Below are 17799 nucleotides of genomic sequence, written 5' to 3'. Positions count from 1 at the left end.
ACTAAGCAACTTGCTAAGCAGCTGAATTCCATGCCTTTTTGTGTTTGGCATAGTGTCCTTTGCTAGTTTAGTGTATCTAAAATCCCTTATTAGGTGAAAGTTAAGTTAGCGATGTAAAGGCTAACTAACCTGACACTGAAGCATGTTAAGCTTGTAATTACAGCAGTGAAAACTCTGGTTACTGTTTCAGTTGTGGCTAGAAAGCAGAGTTATGCTTTGCTATTGCAAAAGGAATTTTCTACCTGTTTAACAGGTGGCTGACAAAATGAGAAAAGATGGTGTCTGTACATCAGAGACATACAGCTGCAGTCTCGCTGTTACACGAGGAGAGAGCATCAGCGCAAAACAGGAAAAAACTGTTACTGATTGAACTTAGTAGCATTGTATACTGAGCATAGGGATGTAAAGAGTACTTTATTGTTAATGCTAAAAAGGAACTTGCTAAATTATGGTCCTGAAAAATGTGCTTTTGTGGTAAAATACATTTTTGCATTGTGGTCTTTTATTTCTTGTCATGATGTCATAAATAATCATTAGCAAAACAATAATTGAAAATTACATTTTTTTCCTAGAGTTTTACCCAGAGCCTGAAAAGGAGAATATCTTTGAAAAATATATATTATGCCTGTGGAGTGACATATGAAATAGTATCCAATATACCGAAGGTAAGGTGTACTGTATTTCTCTGGCAAATTCACCAAAACAAACATAATGACTTACCGCAGTGGGTGATACCGATGGGGAAGTAAATGTCCTGCTTTGCTGGTATGAGGCGGCTTGCCAAAGTGTATATACCGAAGTTCAGTGAGGAGATAATGTTTATCTTTAAACAGTGGAAACCTGTGGGGTTTTTATTTTCTCTTCTACTGTGTTTAACTGAGTTCTTGTAGTAGAGCTATTGTTGAAATCACATTAGTGTCTGCAAGAAGATTGTAGACGGTACTTGGAAATGTTCAGGCCAGTGAAAACAGAATAGCTGGGAAAATGAGTTCGCAGGAGTATAAATTGATCTTTATAGAAAAAGCTTGCACAAATTGTAAATGTACAATAAAATTTATTTTAAAGGTACACAAACTGGACAAATGAAAACATACTCTTGTCACCATATAGCTGTCACTTTTGTGCAGCAGTACTTAAATTTTAAACTCCAGATAAATCGCATGGCATATCTAAGATTTGGGAAGGAAGTTGCATTTACTTGCTTAGGGAGTTGTCATTAATTAATCCTTAATGTCTGTGATTTCAGGTTATATAAGCATTGTTTCTAGAAGTACGTTGACTACAGCAAATGTGCAAAACTTCTGAACATGACCTCTTCCTAGTTCAGCATCATTTACATCTATATTGAGAAGTTCTGGATCATTGATTTAGGATTACTGATAAAGTTAAGGATTATAGATCCAAATTAATTTCTGGATTGAGAAGGTCTAAAGAAGTGAATCAATACATCAAAAACAATAGGCTTTAATTTTTAAAAACTTCAATAGTCTAACTTATAATTTAGGCTACAGAAGAAATTGAGGATCGGGAGACCTTAGCACTGATGGCCGCAAGGAGTGAGAATGAGGGCACGTCTGATGGTGAAACGTACATTGAGAAATACACCCGTGGTGTGCTGCAAGTGGAGAACATTCTGGGCCTTGAACGACTAAGACAGGCAAGGAAAAGACACTTCTTGCACCTTTTGAACTGGATCATGAGATTTCAAGTAGAGATGATTGATCTTTTAAAAATACTAAGTGTTGCTTTTTTTTCAGTTTGGGTTTTGATAGAGAACTTTGGACAGATAAACGTAAGACTGAGTTACTTCAGTGAAATATAGAATTCCAGTAGTGGTGGGTGTAGTAGCTATAGCTAACAACGGTGTAGTACTAGGAACCTGAACAGACAAAGGCCAGCAAATTAATTTCAGCTACAGATTTTGGTGGTTGTACATGCAAATGAAGATTTTGTAAATGCAAGCCCTGTTTGCTGCTGTTAGCCGCACTGGGGAAAAAAGTTTCTATCCTGCATGATCATTTCTCACGAGGAGACCATGGCATTGTTTTAGCATGTTCTTTTCTTTACACAGGCAGTCACAGTCAAAGAGGCACTCTCCACCAAGGCGAGGAACATCCGCAGAAGCATCAGCACTCCAAATGTCCACAACGTAAGGACTCTTTATCCTCTGGTAAATTAGTACTAATGGGCAGGGGGTGCTGTTTGTGTGCTGATGTGATGCTTGCACAATGGGATACAGTAATGATTATTCTGAGCGAGGACTAACCAACCTGTAGGGAAGCTGTCACGAGGCACTTGAAACCCCTGCCCACAGCTGTCCATCCCAGCAGGCAACAGAGCTGGCAGGGAAGTGGGAGGGTTGGGCGAAACTCTTCTGATAAGGATATTTGTTTTGATGGTTTTGGAAGTAGTTTAGCATAATCTGCCCTGAATCAGATTACTTTCTTCAAAATCCCTTTAAATTTTTTCATAGTGTGAAAAGAGAGTTTCCATTTTGTGTGCGTTTCATGTGTTCTGCTGTCACCCGTTCATACAGCACAAACAGCTGTCCCTATAAATAACCTTATCTAAAAGATGTAATGGAGAAGTTGTTAGGACCAAATGATCACAGTGTCTCCTCAAGGCATTGCATTTTATAACTAAAAATAGACATTTTGTCATTCTGTCTGTCGGTGTTCTGTAGGTATCCTGTAGCCGACTAGATCTTTCTGCCTGTGATGAAGATGATAAGGTATGTAAACATGACAACAAATGCTGCACGTTCTCAGATTTTTTTACCCCCCCTCTTTGAAGCAAGATGTATTTGAGCATTTGAGAGAAAAAAAAGGAAAACATATTTTTAATGGTATGTATACATAATGTAACTTCAGAGTGCTGCACTAATTACCTATTATCTTTAATTAAACCTTGTTCTCTGCTCTTCATATTAGAATTGTAAAAACTGATTTAAGAGGGGGGAAGTTACAGTGAAACAATATACCTCACTGAAAAGCTAATTAGCTTATAAAGAATCCATTTATGTGAGACAGGAAAACTCTCTTAAGTCAGTAAGTTGACATTCCTTCAGGTTTCTTTTGTTTTTTTTAAAAGAAAAAAACCTGCTTTTGAGTTTACCTATTAATTTTTCCAGGTTTCTCTGTATCAGCATGCGTATTTATGTATTTTTTTTCTTAGGGTTGGTCTGAAAGTCACCTAGATATATCTGACTGTTGTTCCAGTTATCAGGATGTATCATGTTATGGTACTTTACCCAGGGAGTCACCTCGCAAGAGCAAAGATGGCAGCGGTGAGTCTTTAAAGTATATATGTAATGATAGTTTTTGTGTTTTTTTAATTACTGCATTAAACAGAGAATTAAATTATCAGTGCTCTTTTCCTACTAAATGCATTATCTAGCTGCTTGCTTTCGCAGCTGAACATAATGTGGAAGTAGGGGAGAAAGGGAGAAATGCATGAAGACATCCAGGAAAGGATGGGAAGTTGAGGGTGTCCAAAAAGCCAAGAGGAGAGCGGAAGAACAAGCTAAACATGAATCACAACAGTAGGAGGGGAAAAAATAAATTAAAAAAAAAGAGACAAAAAGGAACTGCTGTTATTTTTATGAATTTGAAAAATAAGGTGCTTTTGTTAAAGTGGGGAAGGGTCCTTTTGCAGGTTCATTATTGATTTGGATATTTGCTCTGCCATGTCAGTGTGTCGCAGGTGCCTTCTTTTTGTCAAGTCAAATGATAACACATTCTTCTTGATCAGGCAATACAGGTAGAGATACTGCTGCAATAAAGTGGGACTGAGAATTTATTCATTGCTTCCTTGCCTGTAACTTCCTTTTTGATCATCCTGGCTGTGCAGGATTAGTGGCTTGGTACCAGGGCAGAATTGCAGTGTTGTGAACCCAGGTGAGGCACAGGAAACAAAGAGCTGTCAGTTCCACTTTCAAGGACACTTCCCACTGTTTTTATGACTGAAATATAAAAGAGAAATATTGGAGCCTCAGAACAGAGGGGCAGAAACTGTTATTCTTTGCTTTCCTTCTGTTTCCGGACTTCTCAGAAGGGCGTAATCTCCTCTTGTTGAGCTCTGTGTTATCTTGTGCTTGGGCTGGTGGTTAAATACCAAAATACTGACATTTTTCTGTAGCCAGCAACTTGCCAAACGCATGGCTTAACCTTCAGTTTTTTGGAATTATGCTCTTGCAGTCAAGATATGAAGAGCTGAATTACAGTATTTTTGCCTTTTTACCTAGGTGTTGTAGCAGAGAATTCCCATGCTTTAATGGCCAGCCCTTTTAAAGCATTTTCTCCTCAGCCACCAAAGTTTTTCAAGCCCTTAATGCCAGTGAAAGAGGAACATAAAAGGAAGACCCCGCTTGAAAGCCGACCTCTGCTTAGTCAAGAGGTAATCTTTGAAAACCACCTGTTGTTTGTGTTTTTTGAAGGAGATCAAGTGATTTTGTGTACTTGACAAATTGCAGCGTGCATCTGTTGCAAGAGAGTTTTGTAATTCTCTGGTAAAATTAATTAGGCTGTTCTTTATATGTGGTGGGGTTTTGGAGTTTTGGTTTTTACCTGAAACACAAGGGTCTTGTAGGGGTTTTTTTCACTTCTTGGTAAGTATTCTCCTTTGCAAGGTACTTCTATTTTAAAATAACAGTAACCTGCATTTTTTTTCTCCAACAAGATACTGTAAAACGTAATTCTGTGAAACAGTGTTCTAGCATGGTGTTAATTCTGACTTTTATTCCTCAACATTAAACTCTGCTATATCAGTTTCTCTACCTATTAACTTGAATTTTAATGTCTGTATGGCCAGCACGGGTGTTTCGTCATGTCTTAACGCCTTTCTAACCTGCACACGTTTAGCGCTGTGGTCAGAGTCGTGGCTTGTGTGATACGTTGTGTGTCTTAACCTTTTCAGAGCATGCCTTCGTCTCGGGTGCATTGCGCTGGCTGCGTTGTGCCTGCAGGAAGCAATGCCAGCAGCATGCCCGTAGAAAGTAATAGCGTACGTGAGGAAAAGATTGTAAGTTTTGTACCGGTTTCTGTTACGAGGCCTGGTGGTGGGCTCAGGACCGTTTGGTGGTGGGCTTAAAGTGCTTATGCTGCCGCAGCAGGTGTGTCATGGTGTGTAGGTGGGTGTGGTAGCATGTGGATATAATTGATTGTAAGTAATTGTTATAATGAACAGTTGCTTGCCTGGCTTGCAAATGCGATCTGTCAGTGGAACTAACAGCTGGGTTTTTACGTTTTGGGTTTTTTTGTTTTGTTTTGGGTTGTTCGTTTTTTTTTTTAATATTCATATATGATTTGTCTTGTGGGGTGGGCGGGAGAGGGGAGGCTTTAGTTTTTACAGGGCAGAAATGTTCAGGTAAAGGGTGGTTTAATGAACCATGTTGTTGTCACTCTAATATACCTTGTATGTTACCCAGATTTTGTGACTATACCCCAGAGTAAATGGAATGATCCCATTTGGTGTAAGTAACCATGCATTTAGGTGCTGGGCACACTATAAAAAGCTTCTCATTGCCTGATGTGGAAGTAATATGACTAAAGATTGGTGCTCTTAATTAATCTGCAGCCTGTCTTCGTCATAATTCAAGTGGTGAATTGAGGTGGAGGGCTTTTATTTTAATCTTCACCTGCCAAAAATCCTTTTCTCACTGCTGCTTCAACAAAAGTTGTATCATCGTTTCTGCTGTATGATGGACTCTGGTTTTGGGCTGTGGAACATGGCTGTAAATACTTGCTTTAATCAGAGCTTTAGATTTAAAATTCAGAAACTTCAAATTATTTCCCATAAGTATTATAGGCCTCTCACCACAAAGTACTAGTGATGGATTCTTCCTATTCGACGGTTATTTTCATTCCTACCATATAGCTGAGCCATTAAAAAATCTGGTCTGGATTTTTAATGCTGTTTTGTAGGTTGTTATACCAAAGTATCCTGAGTGTTCTATTGTATATATTTGAAGCTTGGCTGCTGGTTTTGAGAAGCAGCTGTTTTATTTTCAGTCATGTTAATTTTCCATAAGGTAGCTGACATGGTGACTCACACTGAGTTACCGATACAAATAGTATGAAGGTATTTGGAAGACAGAATCTTCTAGCATGTTGAAAAACATCCCTTGGAAACTAAATCGTTACAGAATTTTCTGTAGCAACTTGAGGGCAGTTTTAATCCCTTGAGTAAATCAGGGTTCCACCCCTCGCATGCCCTGAATTAACTGAGGCATTTGCCTGTGCTGCTTTCCACAGATAAGCAGAAGCTTTCTGAGCTGGAAAAGGGCAACATCCTGCATGAGGCTTTTCCAATTAGAATGGAACTAATTTGTTGAATACCGTAAAGCTGCTGTAGCCAACAGGGCCCTGAAAAGAGCTTGTTCTTTCAGTTCTCAGCTGCTTGCTTCTACACTTTTGCACTGACGTCTCCCTTGCATCAACATAGCGTTTTGGTCAGTTGCATAGTAAGTCACATCAAGGGAACTGATCCATCCAGCTGATGGCTAGACTACCATGGAGCTGTATTTCATTTGGATTTACTGCACTGTCTGATCACCTTATGGACACTTGAGTAAGATACTGGGGTGGCAGGCAAGAACTAGCAGCCGCTAGTGGGGAGGACGTTGTGACAGCTATTTTACATAGCCTTGCTAGCTTATGGCATTGAGTTTATCAAAGAATGGCTTCTGGCTTTTTTTTATCCCTTTAGGAAGGAAGCCTTTGTAAGATGTAGGCTTCCTAGGCTGCCTCTCATTTTTCAGAGCTGGAGCAAGTCTATGTTTTAACTAGGACAGAGTATATATTTCACATATTTGGGTGAATAGTGCTCTCAGAATGAATTCAGAGATTACACTAGGGCAGCGTCACTGCTCCACGTGAAACTTAGCTGACTGTTCCTCTTTATCTGATGGAAAGTGAAGTTTACACAGTATTAATTAATATTGTAAATGATCACACCAAGGTACAGAGCCTCATACTCCTAATTAATCACTGGATGATTGGTGTTGCTTCTGGTGTGATGCTTACTTGCATCTTACAACATATAAAAAATGCTGTAGAATTAAAAGTGACTAAACATGCAGGAAGCTAGCAAGATCAACTAGACTGATGTTCTGCATCAAAGTAGGCGTAAGAATGATGTTTGGTCTTTTTCTCATTTTTCTCTGGGATCTGTTCTTTACTCTTCTTGAATATTCAAAACACATCTGTCAAAGGGGGGGGAGCAGTTAACAAAAAATACCTTTATTCAGTTGCCCTGAAACAGAGCATTCAACCTAAAATTTCAGACAGTACTTCCACATGCATTTAATACCGCAACTATTGCTGAACAGCATGACGTAAGGGCATGTTTGGTGTAATATGCAAGTACAGTGGAATTATGTTAAGGTCAGATGAAATGTTTTCATATTGAAAGTATTTGAATACTGCCTGTAATTAACACATCTAAGGGGGGTTTGGCTTAAGAGCAAATCCTCCTATGAAAACTGCTTCAATGAAAATTGAAGCACTGGTGGTACAACGACTATTAAATAAATACTACTGATTTTTAAATTAGTAAAATGGGGACTAACATCTCTGAGGTTATTTGGGAGGTATAATCTAGGAGTTTGAAAACTGAGATACTTTAACTATGCATTATCTTTATTTCAAAGCAAGTATAGAGAAGCTGCTCTGCGTTCTTGCTTACTTTGCTTCTGAAATCGCTAAATCTTGATATATGGTCTTGTCTCCTTAGTTGTTGCTGGCACATTCTTTCTGTTACCCCTTCTTAAATCTATTTTTCATTATAGTCTTTATGTTACTTCCCAGGGAAGTGGCTGCAGTTTCTTTAACAATTTTTCAAGGATTTTATCTTCATTTCTTACCAATAGCCTGAGCAGTACAAGGTGACTTCCTTCTTTCCCCCCCCCCACATCTTACATCCGCAGGAATTTGAAGAACCCTGAAATTGCTTTGTTTCTGGAATTTCCTAGTCAGGAGGCTCAAGAGAGGCTTTGAAAGGAAATATTTCTTGTCCCCACATGGGGCATCTTTTGTCTGTCACAAGGTGATGTCTCATCACCTAGTTACAGCATTCTTTACAACCCATGTTCTAGTAATAAGACTGGTTCTTTGTACCTTACCTTTTGTGGTTATGATGATAGATAAACCTGAAATGACACACAGCTGACAATGTGGTTAGTTGTTTGACTTTTCCTTATCAAGTCACCAATGTCTGTGTGTCTGCAGAGCCATTTCTCAGTTACAGTGACTCTTACCCAGCCTGAACCTGAAAAGGGGCCCTGTGTGTACTAAGAAATTTTTTTTCTTTCAGTTGAATGAGGAATCTTGCAGAGGGGAAACAAAGAACTCTGGGTGTGGTTTCAAGTGGATGTTTAGGTAGTATCAAGTAGAAATCATTAAATGCTTATCGATTTGGAGTTCATGTAGTATCTTAAACCCACTGTATTTGATAAACACCAGAGTTTGTAATATTTTAGAAGCAGCAGACTACAAGTTTCTGCATAGGGCAAAACTTACTTTTGCATGAGCAATAATGGTGAAAGGGAAGGAGTAAGCAGAATGATTAAGAAAAGGTCCCTCACAGACAAGCAACAGGTATACTCTAATATGCAAAAAAGACATTTTGTATAATGCTTCAGTGCTTGGAGAAGGGTATTCATAGTCTCAGTAAAGTGGCTATTAATGTTGTCCTTCAATTTTAAAGGGACTACCTGTAGATTTCAGAGGTAAAGAACAAGATCTTCAATAATATAAATCATTCTCAATAGTCTTACGTGACTTTTCATAATACTCCTTTTCAGAGAAATATATAATTGCAAAATAAAGCCTTCATCCAAATTTTGTTTGAGAAATAACTCTGAAGTAGAGCTGTAAAAACTAGTAAGCAAAGGATGCCAAGCCTTTACTTGAACAAATATTAATAATTGAAATCTGGTTGGATTTGTCAGATATACTTACCCAAGTAGAAGCATCTTCTTCAGATACTGATTGCTCTGCCAACGTGAATTTTAATAGTACTGGAAATCTTGATTCAGCTTAAGAGGCCGTTCTGCATGGGTAATATGACTGAATTATGTCTGCTATGAGCTTGAACGTGGTAGGAATGAAAATGAGACCTTATTATAGATAAGGGTCATAGCAAGTAGTGATCACTTCAAAAAATGGAGGATGAAAGGAGAGTGGAGTCATTTACAACATTTTTACAGTTCTTTTTACAATTCAAACAAATAAAAACTAGGAAAAAAAACCACCACCACCTCCAGGCTGGGAGAAAGAGCTTGTTACATAAGCATGGATTTTCTAATATATACCTATGAGGATGTTTTAGTTAATTGCACTGCTGAATAGGGCAGGGGAACTGGTCATAAATGACTTGGAGAAGGCCAACATACCCAGTGCCGTCTTTACTTTTAACCTTTATATGTAAAACTAGCCTTCAGGGATCCCATGCCCCTGAGACCCAAGAGAAAGTGTGGAACAAAGATGACTTGCCCTGGTAGAGTACCTCCAGGGTGGGGAGCAGTTAAGCAAACTGCATGTTTGTTTAACTAATCATACCCACAGTGCTGAGGGAGCTGGCTGCTGATACTGTTATTAGGCCACTCTCAATTGTCTTTGAATGTCATAGCAATAGGGAGAGGTACCTGAAGACTGGAAGAGAGCAAATGTATCTCTCCTGTCTTCAAGAAGGACAAAGAAGAAAGATCCAGCTAACTACAGACTGGACAGCCTCACTTCTGTCTCTGGGAAGGTGATGGAGAGTACCTTTCCAGAAAGCATTTCCAAACCCATGAAGGACAAGAAGGTGGTTGGGACTAGTCAGCATGGATTTACAAAAGGGGAGTCACACCTGACCAACCTCAGTGGCCCTCCACAGTAAGGTGACTAGCTTGGTGGATGAGGAGGGAGCAGAGGATGTTGTTTACCTTCACTTTAGTAAAGCGTTTGACACTGTCTCCTATAACAACATCATGGATGGGCCGACAAAGTACAGGTTAGACAGGTGGAGAGTGGATTAACAGCTGGCTGAACACCTGGGCCCAGAGGCTGTGTTCTGAGGTGCAAAGTCCTGTTGGAGGCTGGTGACACAACGGTCTACACCAGGGCTCGGTACCAGGGCCAGTACTGTTCCAGCACCTTCATTAGTGACCTGGGTGATTGGACAGAGCCTCCCCCCAGCAAGTTTACAGATGAAACCAGAAGGTTGTGCTACTATTCAGAGGGACCTCAACAAGCTGGAGAACTGGGCAGAGAGGAAGCTCATGAAGTTCAACAAGGGGAAATGCAGTGTCTTGCGTCTGGGGAGAAATAACGCCAGGTACCAGTACACGTTGGGGGCTGTCCAGCTGGAGAGCAGCTGTGCCTAGAAGTGTCTTGGGGTCCTCATGGGCAGCAAGCTGGCCGTGAGCCAGCAGTGCACCCTTGCAGCAGAGAAGGCCAACAGTATACTGGACATCGCCAGCAGGTTGAAGGAGGTGATCCTTGCTCTCTACTCGGCACTAGTGAGGCTGTGTCTGGAGTATTGTGTCCATTTCTGGGCTCCTTGGTACAAGAAAGATAGGAATTACTGAAGTGAGTCCAGTGCAGGGCCACAAAGATGATTAATAGCTTGAAGCATCTGATGTATGAGGAGAGCTGGGACTGTTCAGCCTGGAGGAGACCAAGCTCGGGGGGACATCTTATCAGTGCATAAAACCACCCAACAGAACACAAGGCAGACTCTTCTCAGTAGTGCCCAGCGGCAGGATGTGGGGTGATGGACACAAATTAAAACATGGGGCGATGGACACAAATTAAAACACATGAGATTCCATCTGAACACAACATATGTTTTTTTACTGTGAGGATGGTCAAATGCTGGAATGGGTTGTGCAGAGAGGTTATAGAACCTCCATCCTTGGAGATCTCAAAACTCACCTGACTGGACACAGTCCTGGACAATGTGCTCTGGCTGACCCTGCTTGAGCAAGGGGGGTGGACTAAATGATCTCCAGAGGTGCCTTCCAACCTCAACAATTCTGTGATTATTCTGACACGTGCAAACTGAACAAACCTGTTTGCTGTCTGTGTATTTGAAGCTTTGTTGTACGAAGTTATTTGAGCAGTCTTGGCTATTATGACGTATAGGAAACATTTTCAAGAGGTTGTTTATCTTAAACTTGGTGTATTCTCATTCGTTGGTCACCTGCTTAGGTGTTGTGCTTTTCCTTTACCATTGGTGATTCATGGCAGGTGTCTGAAAGCATTGAACTATTTCAGATATCACACAGGATCTGCCTTGATCAGTAGCTGAAATACATGATGCAGATAAAGGAATTGAGAAATAATAGGTGCCCGAGTTCCTCTAAACTTAAGTACTGCAGCAGTTTCCATTTTTCTGAAAATACTATTCTTTCCCATAGGAATTTGCTGTGAACTAACCATTTTTAATATGTATGTGTTTTTAATACAGGTTTGTGTATCTATATACGTATGTTTATATATGCATATATATAAATACATGCATATATTTATATGAAAAATCAAGTACTTCAAAAAGCATGCATGTGGAGTCCTGCCTGCAGTATTTTCTGTGCTGGGGGGAGCAGCCTAACCATGTTGCTGGGGTTTTTCTCGGCTGCGTCTTGACAGACTGAAGTCCTCAGGTGGACTCCGAAAGCCACGTTTGTGGGCTGGTCACAGTGCATCACGCTCGTTAGCAAAGGGAAATTCAGGGATGTACCTCCAAATTCCGCCAGGTTGATTAATGATGCTTATTTCCCTGCATACAAATGCTTCCTTGAAAATTCACTGTAGTACATGATCCTTTTGCCTTTATTTTCAAACATCCTGAACATGTTCAGGTGTGATAGTCAGGGGTAAGCAGAAATATTTAGCTTCGCTGGTATCAGATTAACAGAAAATCCTGTTGTGCAGGATAGTTTTCAATAATTGGGATTGCAGTGGACACCCTGTAAGGCTGCTTCCATTCATATGTTTATCTTGTTAGGTGGTCAATTAGCTCTATAGAATACCTTTAATTGGTTTAATTAGTCTAAACCAGGGTGGGGTTGAGGGGGGGAGTTTATAGTACATGGCTTTAAAAATCTTGAGTATGATGAAAATATGCCAACATACAACTTCTTCATGTTGTGAGCTTTCCTTATACCAAACTCTATTGCTTTATATTTTACTGAAATACTTAGAATTTATCTTTATTTTCTAAAAATTGAATAGCTCAGTGTAGGCAGGATATGTTCCCAGCAGCTCTTTTTATAAGTGTCTTCCATTCAGTTGAAGAATATTAAAGGTATATAATTCTTCACATTCAGAAAGGGAAAAAATCAAGGAAGGTTAGTTTATTTTTAAAACTTTACTGTCATAGGTTCCTAATCCCATGCCACTCTCCCTTCTTTTGCAGGACTCAGAGGAGGAAGACAGTGAGTTGGAGGCCATTAATAAGAAGCTGATAAGTCCACAAAGTTTTCAAAATTTCCGGCCTTACATACCGGAGGAGTTTGCTGACTTCAGTGTTTACAATGCTAGCCTGGAGAACAGGGAGTGGTTTTCTTCTAAATCAGACTTCATGAGTTCACGTGTTCTTGAGAAAGAGGTATCCCGCAGCCCCACCACTAGCAGTATTACTAGTGGCTACTTTTCCCACAGTGCCTCTAATGCTACTCTGTCTGACATGCTTGTTCCCTGTAGTGATAGCACAGACCAGCTAGCCAGTCACACGAAGGAGCTGGACTCTAATGATCCCTCAGGATCATCTCTTGCACATGATTTAAGATCTTCTTCGAACAAGGAATGTCGAGAGTCAGAAAAGGAGTTAGCGAGAGAAAAGTTATCTGTGTTACCACTGAAAGAAAACAGTGCCTTAACGGAACAAGTACCACTGTCCCTCGATGCCACTGACAGAGACTCTCAGCAGTTACCCACCGCTGGATCGTTTTCAGCTTTAAGTTCCTCAGACAGCAAAAATACCTGTCGTATAATTGAGTTTTCAGCACGTGAAGCAACAGTTGAGCACACAACGGACATTCTGGAGGATCACTCCTTTACAGAGTTCATGGGCGTTGAAGATGGAAAAGACTTTGACCATTCGACAGCTCCGCAGTCGTGTTCCCTCGTCTCCTCTAACGGAGTGAGCGCCTTGGAGTTACCCCAAGGCACTGACAAGGAGCAGAGCGCACACGTGGGCCAGCTGAGCTCTGCCGCAGCAGTCGGTGACCGGCTTGCAGGTGCTGTGGAAAGCCCTTTTTGTTCTGCACTGGTAAAAGGCCACGAGGCTTATCCTGATACTTCCATAGACGATTTCATTGGGAAGGACCACTTGGATGGTTCCGATTGTGAAGAAGGTGCTTCTGCAGATCAAGCCCACGTCTTGCCTAGCTGGATGGCCGTGGGTGAACAAGTCTGTGTTGGAAGTAATAAGATGGGCACGGTGAGATACGTTGGAACGGTGGATTTTTCAGCTGGCATCTGGGTTGGAGTGGAACTCAATGTTCAGCTGGGTAAGACTAAATATACTCTGGGTTATCTATGCAGCTAGTGTGATCTATTTTTAAAGTTGCACTACAATCATAATGCTGTTCAGTCCTGGAAAGTGCCTCAAATTTCACGGCAGCTTGGTACCTGCTACGCCCAGTTCTAGGCTTCCTGTTTATAGGGATGCTTTGATTAATTTTTAACTGTCTTAAAGCCCTGTTCTTCTGGCTGTATGCAGAGTAATACTTTGGCATGTTGTGGTAGTTCTTTTTGTACCCATCTGTTTTCATAGATCAGAAAAACAAGCAAAGCCCAAAATTGGCAGATTTCTTTTTTTTTTAAATCAGTGTGCATGTTCGTGGGCAGTACTAATAGTGGGCATCGCTTGTCAAATTGGTTTGGTGTCTGTAGCTTTCAGAGGTTTTAGTTTTGATTTTTTTTTTTCCACTGGGGAAAGCTTAATTACAAAACACAGGTTTTCTGTAACTTCAATTTGGAGGGGTCAGAAAAAATCAGCTCCTCCAGAGATGCTTCCAATCTTCTAAAAAATGTTTTTAGTAGTTTCATAGATAGTAACACTGGTACTAGAGATCTGCTGGGAGCTGAGGTTTAGGCTTTGTAAGCAATTGGTTCTGAGGATAGTTTATTTTGTGAAATGAACAAATGTTTGACTTTTTAAACTGCTAGTTGACAAAACAATAGTTCAGGAAGTCATCTTTTTGGTCACAATTGGAGCCCTCCTTTCGAGGTTTTGCTCTCCCTAGCACCTGGTGTGTGCACCTGGCTCTGTCACTCAGCACTGACAATCTTGATTATTTGAGAGATAAACAAAGGTATTCACACTGCAACACTACAATTGTATGTGCTAATGAAAGTACCAACAATTAATTCTGTGTGTTTATTTTCATTGAAGGGAAGCATGATGGAGTTGTAAGAGGCAGAGAGTACTTCCACTGCAAACCACGACACGGCGTCTTTGTTCGTCCTGGGCGCCTCAGCAAAGCACCAGCTCCTGCAAGGAAGTGGAGTAGCACTTCACGGTCTCAGGCATCTTCCACTTCGGAGAAACGGAGAAGTTCTGTGCTTCAAGGCTCATCATCCGCTCCTAAAACAGGAGGAGAAGTCCTCTGCCATTCAGGAGATGCAGCAGCTTCTGCTTTTTCCAGGAAACAGGAGAACAGGAAATCTTGGATTAACTAAACTGCAGTATTTTTGCACTTACTACACGCATCCCTGTGTAGAAAACTTTATGGATTTTTGAAGCTATTGTACATTTTAATCTGTCCATATGGAATGTGTATTCTCTAGAGTCCTTGACTTCATTCTCTAATTTTTTTATAAATAATATATATATTATATATATATGAATGTGTATCTATAGTTTGTCTGCCAGTGGGCAGATGTGGCTGCACACTAAAATACAGTTAAAGCTGATCTGTAGATAACTGAGGTACTGGACTATTTGTTACGCAACAACTTGGGAGATATATTTTAAACAACAAAAAATATTTTATTGTGGAAAAACCAGGATGTAAATCCATATTTGGGGGGGGGGGGGGGAGAGAAACAACAACTATGGTTTGCTGTTCTTAATTACCAAAGAACTTGTTTTAGACTGACACATTTGCTGTTTATATCTTTCTATTGTAAATGTTTTAACTGATAACTTGGTGCCACATTTCTTTTAGTCACTGGGCACCATGCAGCCTTATGTTCCGTGTTTAAGCACACTGAAATATCCAACTGCTTCGTATTTCTTGTCTTCCTAGAGGCCTGCCACTGTGCTGACTTGGCATTGGATGGAAATGACTAACAATGCCTGAAGCTGTATGTCTGGCATTTCACGTGTTAACATAAGCCAGCCGGGCAGCTTGACTGCAGAAAACAGTATTACTGCAAGGGTGTGAGAGGACAACATTTTGGGGTTTGGGGTTTTGTGGTTTGTTTTTTTTTTTTTTGGGGGGGGGGGGGGGAGGTGGGGAATGGGGAAACAAAGAAGCAGTAAATGGATCATGATTGCAGACTTTGCACTTGTTACTTGCTGGTTATTATTGAGATGAAATAGAACCTGCTAAAGTAATTTTAATCTGTAAAGTTTTATTTTAATAATGGGAATGATGGAGGGATTTGTGTCTGGTGCTCATGAATTCCTAAGAAGGTTGTTCCACATGTAGATACTGTAGATGCCTGTACAAGCGTTCTGGATATTTTGTAAAGTAACATGGTAAAAATGAGTGAAGTGAATGGCCTGCTGTATCTGTTCTTCTTTGTTTCTTAGCAAGTGAATGATTGAGATACCTGGGACCTTACTGAAAAGCTGCTGTTCTTTCTTTGATTGTTGTGTACAGTAAGTGGACTCTTGTATTTTACTATTTACTGTAAAGAACTGTAATTTATATACTGCCATACTGTATTTAATTGGTACAGACCTATTGTGTGTTAGAATACAGACTGTTTACTTGGGATTTAAAAACAAAACGACGTTTTGCTTGTATTTGGTACAATCAGGTTTCACGGTCAAATAGTAAGCTGTGTCTAGGTGACGGTGCTCAGATGCAAAGTACTTTGTAAAAACGCTGAAGGACAATACGACTCAAGTGGAAGACTGGATGGTACTTAACCTGTTTTAACACTGACTGATTCAGGAAGCGTAAGAGGAGAACAGCAGCCCCTGTGGATACGTGTTCCTCACAGCTGCTTTCCCTGTCCCGCCTAGGAGAGGGAGCGGAGCTTGGAGGGGGAACTCCTGCCAGGGAATGACATTATGTGGGTCAAGGGGAGACAGGACAAGTTCCTGGAAGACGGACAAGGCATACCCATTGCTAAATATGTAAATGCCTCAGCCGCGTACAACACGGCAGCTGGAAGGGTAACGTGCTGTGGGAGTAGTGAAAGGAAGGGGCATGAGGTCAATGTACTTGCCCTTGACGTAGGTTTTGGCTCTTCTGAGGCAGGATTTGTATGTGTTAATTGATTTTGGTGGAATGAATGTCTTTGCAGAATGTTTCATGCTTCTGGATCTTCATAATGCACCCAATGCATTAATGGTACTGCTGCTGGAGGAAATTGCTGTAATAGAAGAAAACATTTTATGTAGAAGTTTTTTATCAGGCAGAGATGATCATGGAACACAGCCAGCTGTGCACCCAGCACCACTGTCTTGAAGTTAATCTTAGATGTCACTTTCATATTTTTTATACAGCTTTTAAGAAAACTCATGCTCACATATTTGCATAAACATATTTGTCCAAGGCCATGACAAACAATTTGGAAAGAAAATGTGGCCATTTTCTGATGGCAAAGAATCGGTATTTAGACCAGGTTAGCATCAGTTGAGCTAGGCTTTTCATGGTTTTAGACCTTTGAGAATACAGAATGCATGATTGATTGACTGCTTCAGAAACACTGGGATAGTTGTGCTTCTTGGGGTGTACAATCAGTACACACCAAAGAAACCAAAACAAGCCAACCTAGTTTTGTGCTGTACCTGCTTTGCATAAGCTGTGCTATCATGACTTCTGTTACTATTAAAGGAGATGTACTTTAGCAAACCTTGCCTGTTAACATGCCCTGCCCTGAATTTATTTGAAGTTGGAAGGAGCATATCTAATGAGGTAATGTGAAAATGCAATCATTTTACTTTTTGTGCTCCTCAAAATTCTGGCACATAAACAGAAGCACTTTCTGTTTGCTAGCAATGTCAGACTAGTCATTTGCCATCTTGAACTTTGTTAATCGGTGGAAAAACCCCATGGTTATAGTCCAACTGCACATTGCTTTTAATTGTTTGGGAGTTTGTTTAATATTAATCTTAACCAGAGTCTAAAATACACTGTCTAATAAGCAGGATGTACAATCCATACTAAGACCTTGAATTAAAAAACCAACAAATCAACCCCAGTCATAACACTGAGTAACGCAGGGCAGAGCCAATCTCTTGATTGTCTGACCTGCCAAAACAATCCTGTCATCTCCCTGCAGCCCAGACAGAATTACCTGATTTTCACTATCAGGATTGTTACAGTGTTAAGTAAGATGATACTGGCCATCCATCTTGTTTTCTGAATTTATTATGTGGGGTTTTTTTCAAGCATATATGCCTTTATGGAGATTCAGCCAGAGCTGGTACAGTCCAACAAGCAGAAGCAGAGCGTTTAATCAGTCCTGCTGGATGTTCCCCCACAAAAGGCTTGCTTTGTGCTTGCAGCAGCAGGGTTTTCCCTGCTGTTATGGTCTAAGTGATAAATGCCATGAAGCAGTGAGGTGCCAGGGGAGCTGGCTGGGAGCCCCCGTGGGTGTTCTGTCCCCCAGCCCCGGAGTCACTGGCTCC

The 17799-nt window shown here is 40.6% G+C and overlaps 1 protein-coding gene across 7 annotated transcripts in view; it reads left to right on the top strand.

Annotated features, from left to right (window-relative positions):
• Positions 1-17020, top strand: part of KIF13A (kinesin family member 13A) — a 119449-nt gene extending 102429 nt beyond the window's left edge. For 4 of the 7 annotated variants that reach the window (XM_037380087.1, XM_037380086.1, XM_037380085.1 and 1 more), the window contains 9 exons: positions 573-665; positions 1505-1657; positions 2072-2149; positions 2684-2731; positions 3175-3286; positions 4244-4395; positions 4915-5019; positions 12400-13495; positions 14383-17020. In XM_037380087.1, coding sequence (XP_037235984.1) covers positions 573-665; positions 1505-1657; positions 2072-2149; positions 2684-2731; positions 3175-3286; positions 4244-4395; positions 4915-5019; positions 12400-13495; positions 14383-14669 — 2124 coding nt within the window. In that variant the 3' untranslated portion in view covers positions 14670-17020. Of the gene's footprint in view, positions 1-572; positions 666-1504; positions 1658-2071; positions 2150-2683; positions 2732-3174; positions 3287-4243; positions 4396-4914; positions 5020-12399; positions 13496-14382 lie in introns of those variants that run through there. The other 3 variants (XM_037380092.1, XM_037380088.1, XM_037380091.1) reach the window with 2 other exon arrangements.
• The last annotated feature ends 779 nt before the right edge of the window (positions 17021-17799 follow it).

Source organism: Falco rusticolus, chromosome 3 (genome assembly GCF_015220075.1).
Source record: "Falco rusticolus isolate bFalRus1 chromosome 3, bFalRus1.pri, whole genome shotgun sequence".
Taxonomy (NCBI): domain Eukaryota; kingdom Metazoa; phylum Chordata; class Aves; order Falconiformes; family Falconidae; genus Falco; species Falco rusticolus.
This window is presented reverse-complemented; position numbering and strand designations above follow the sequence as displayed.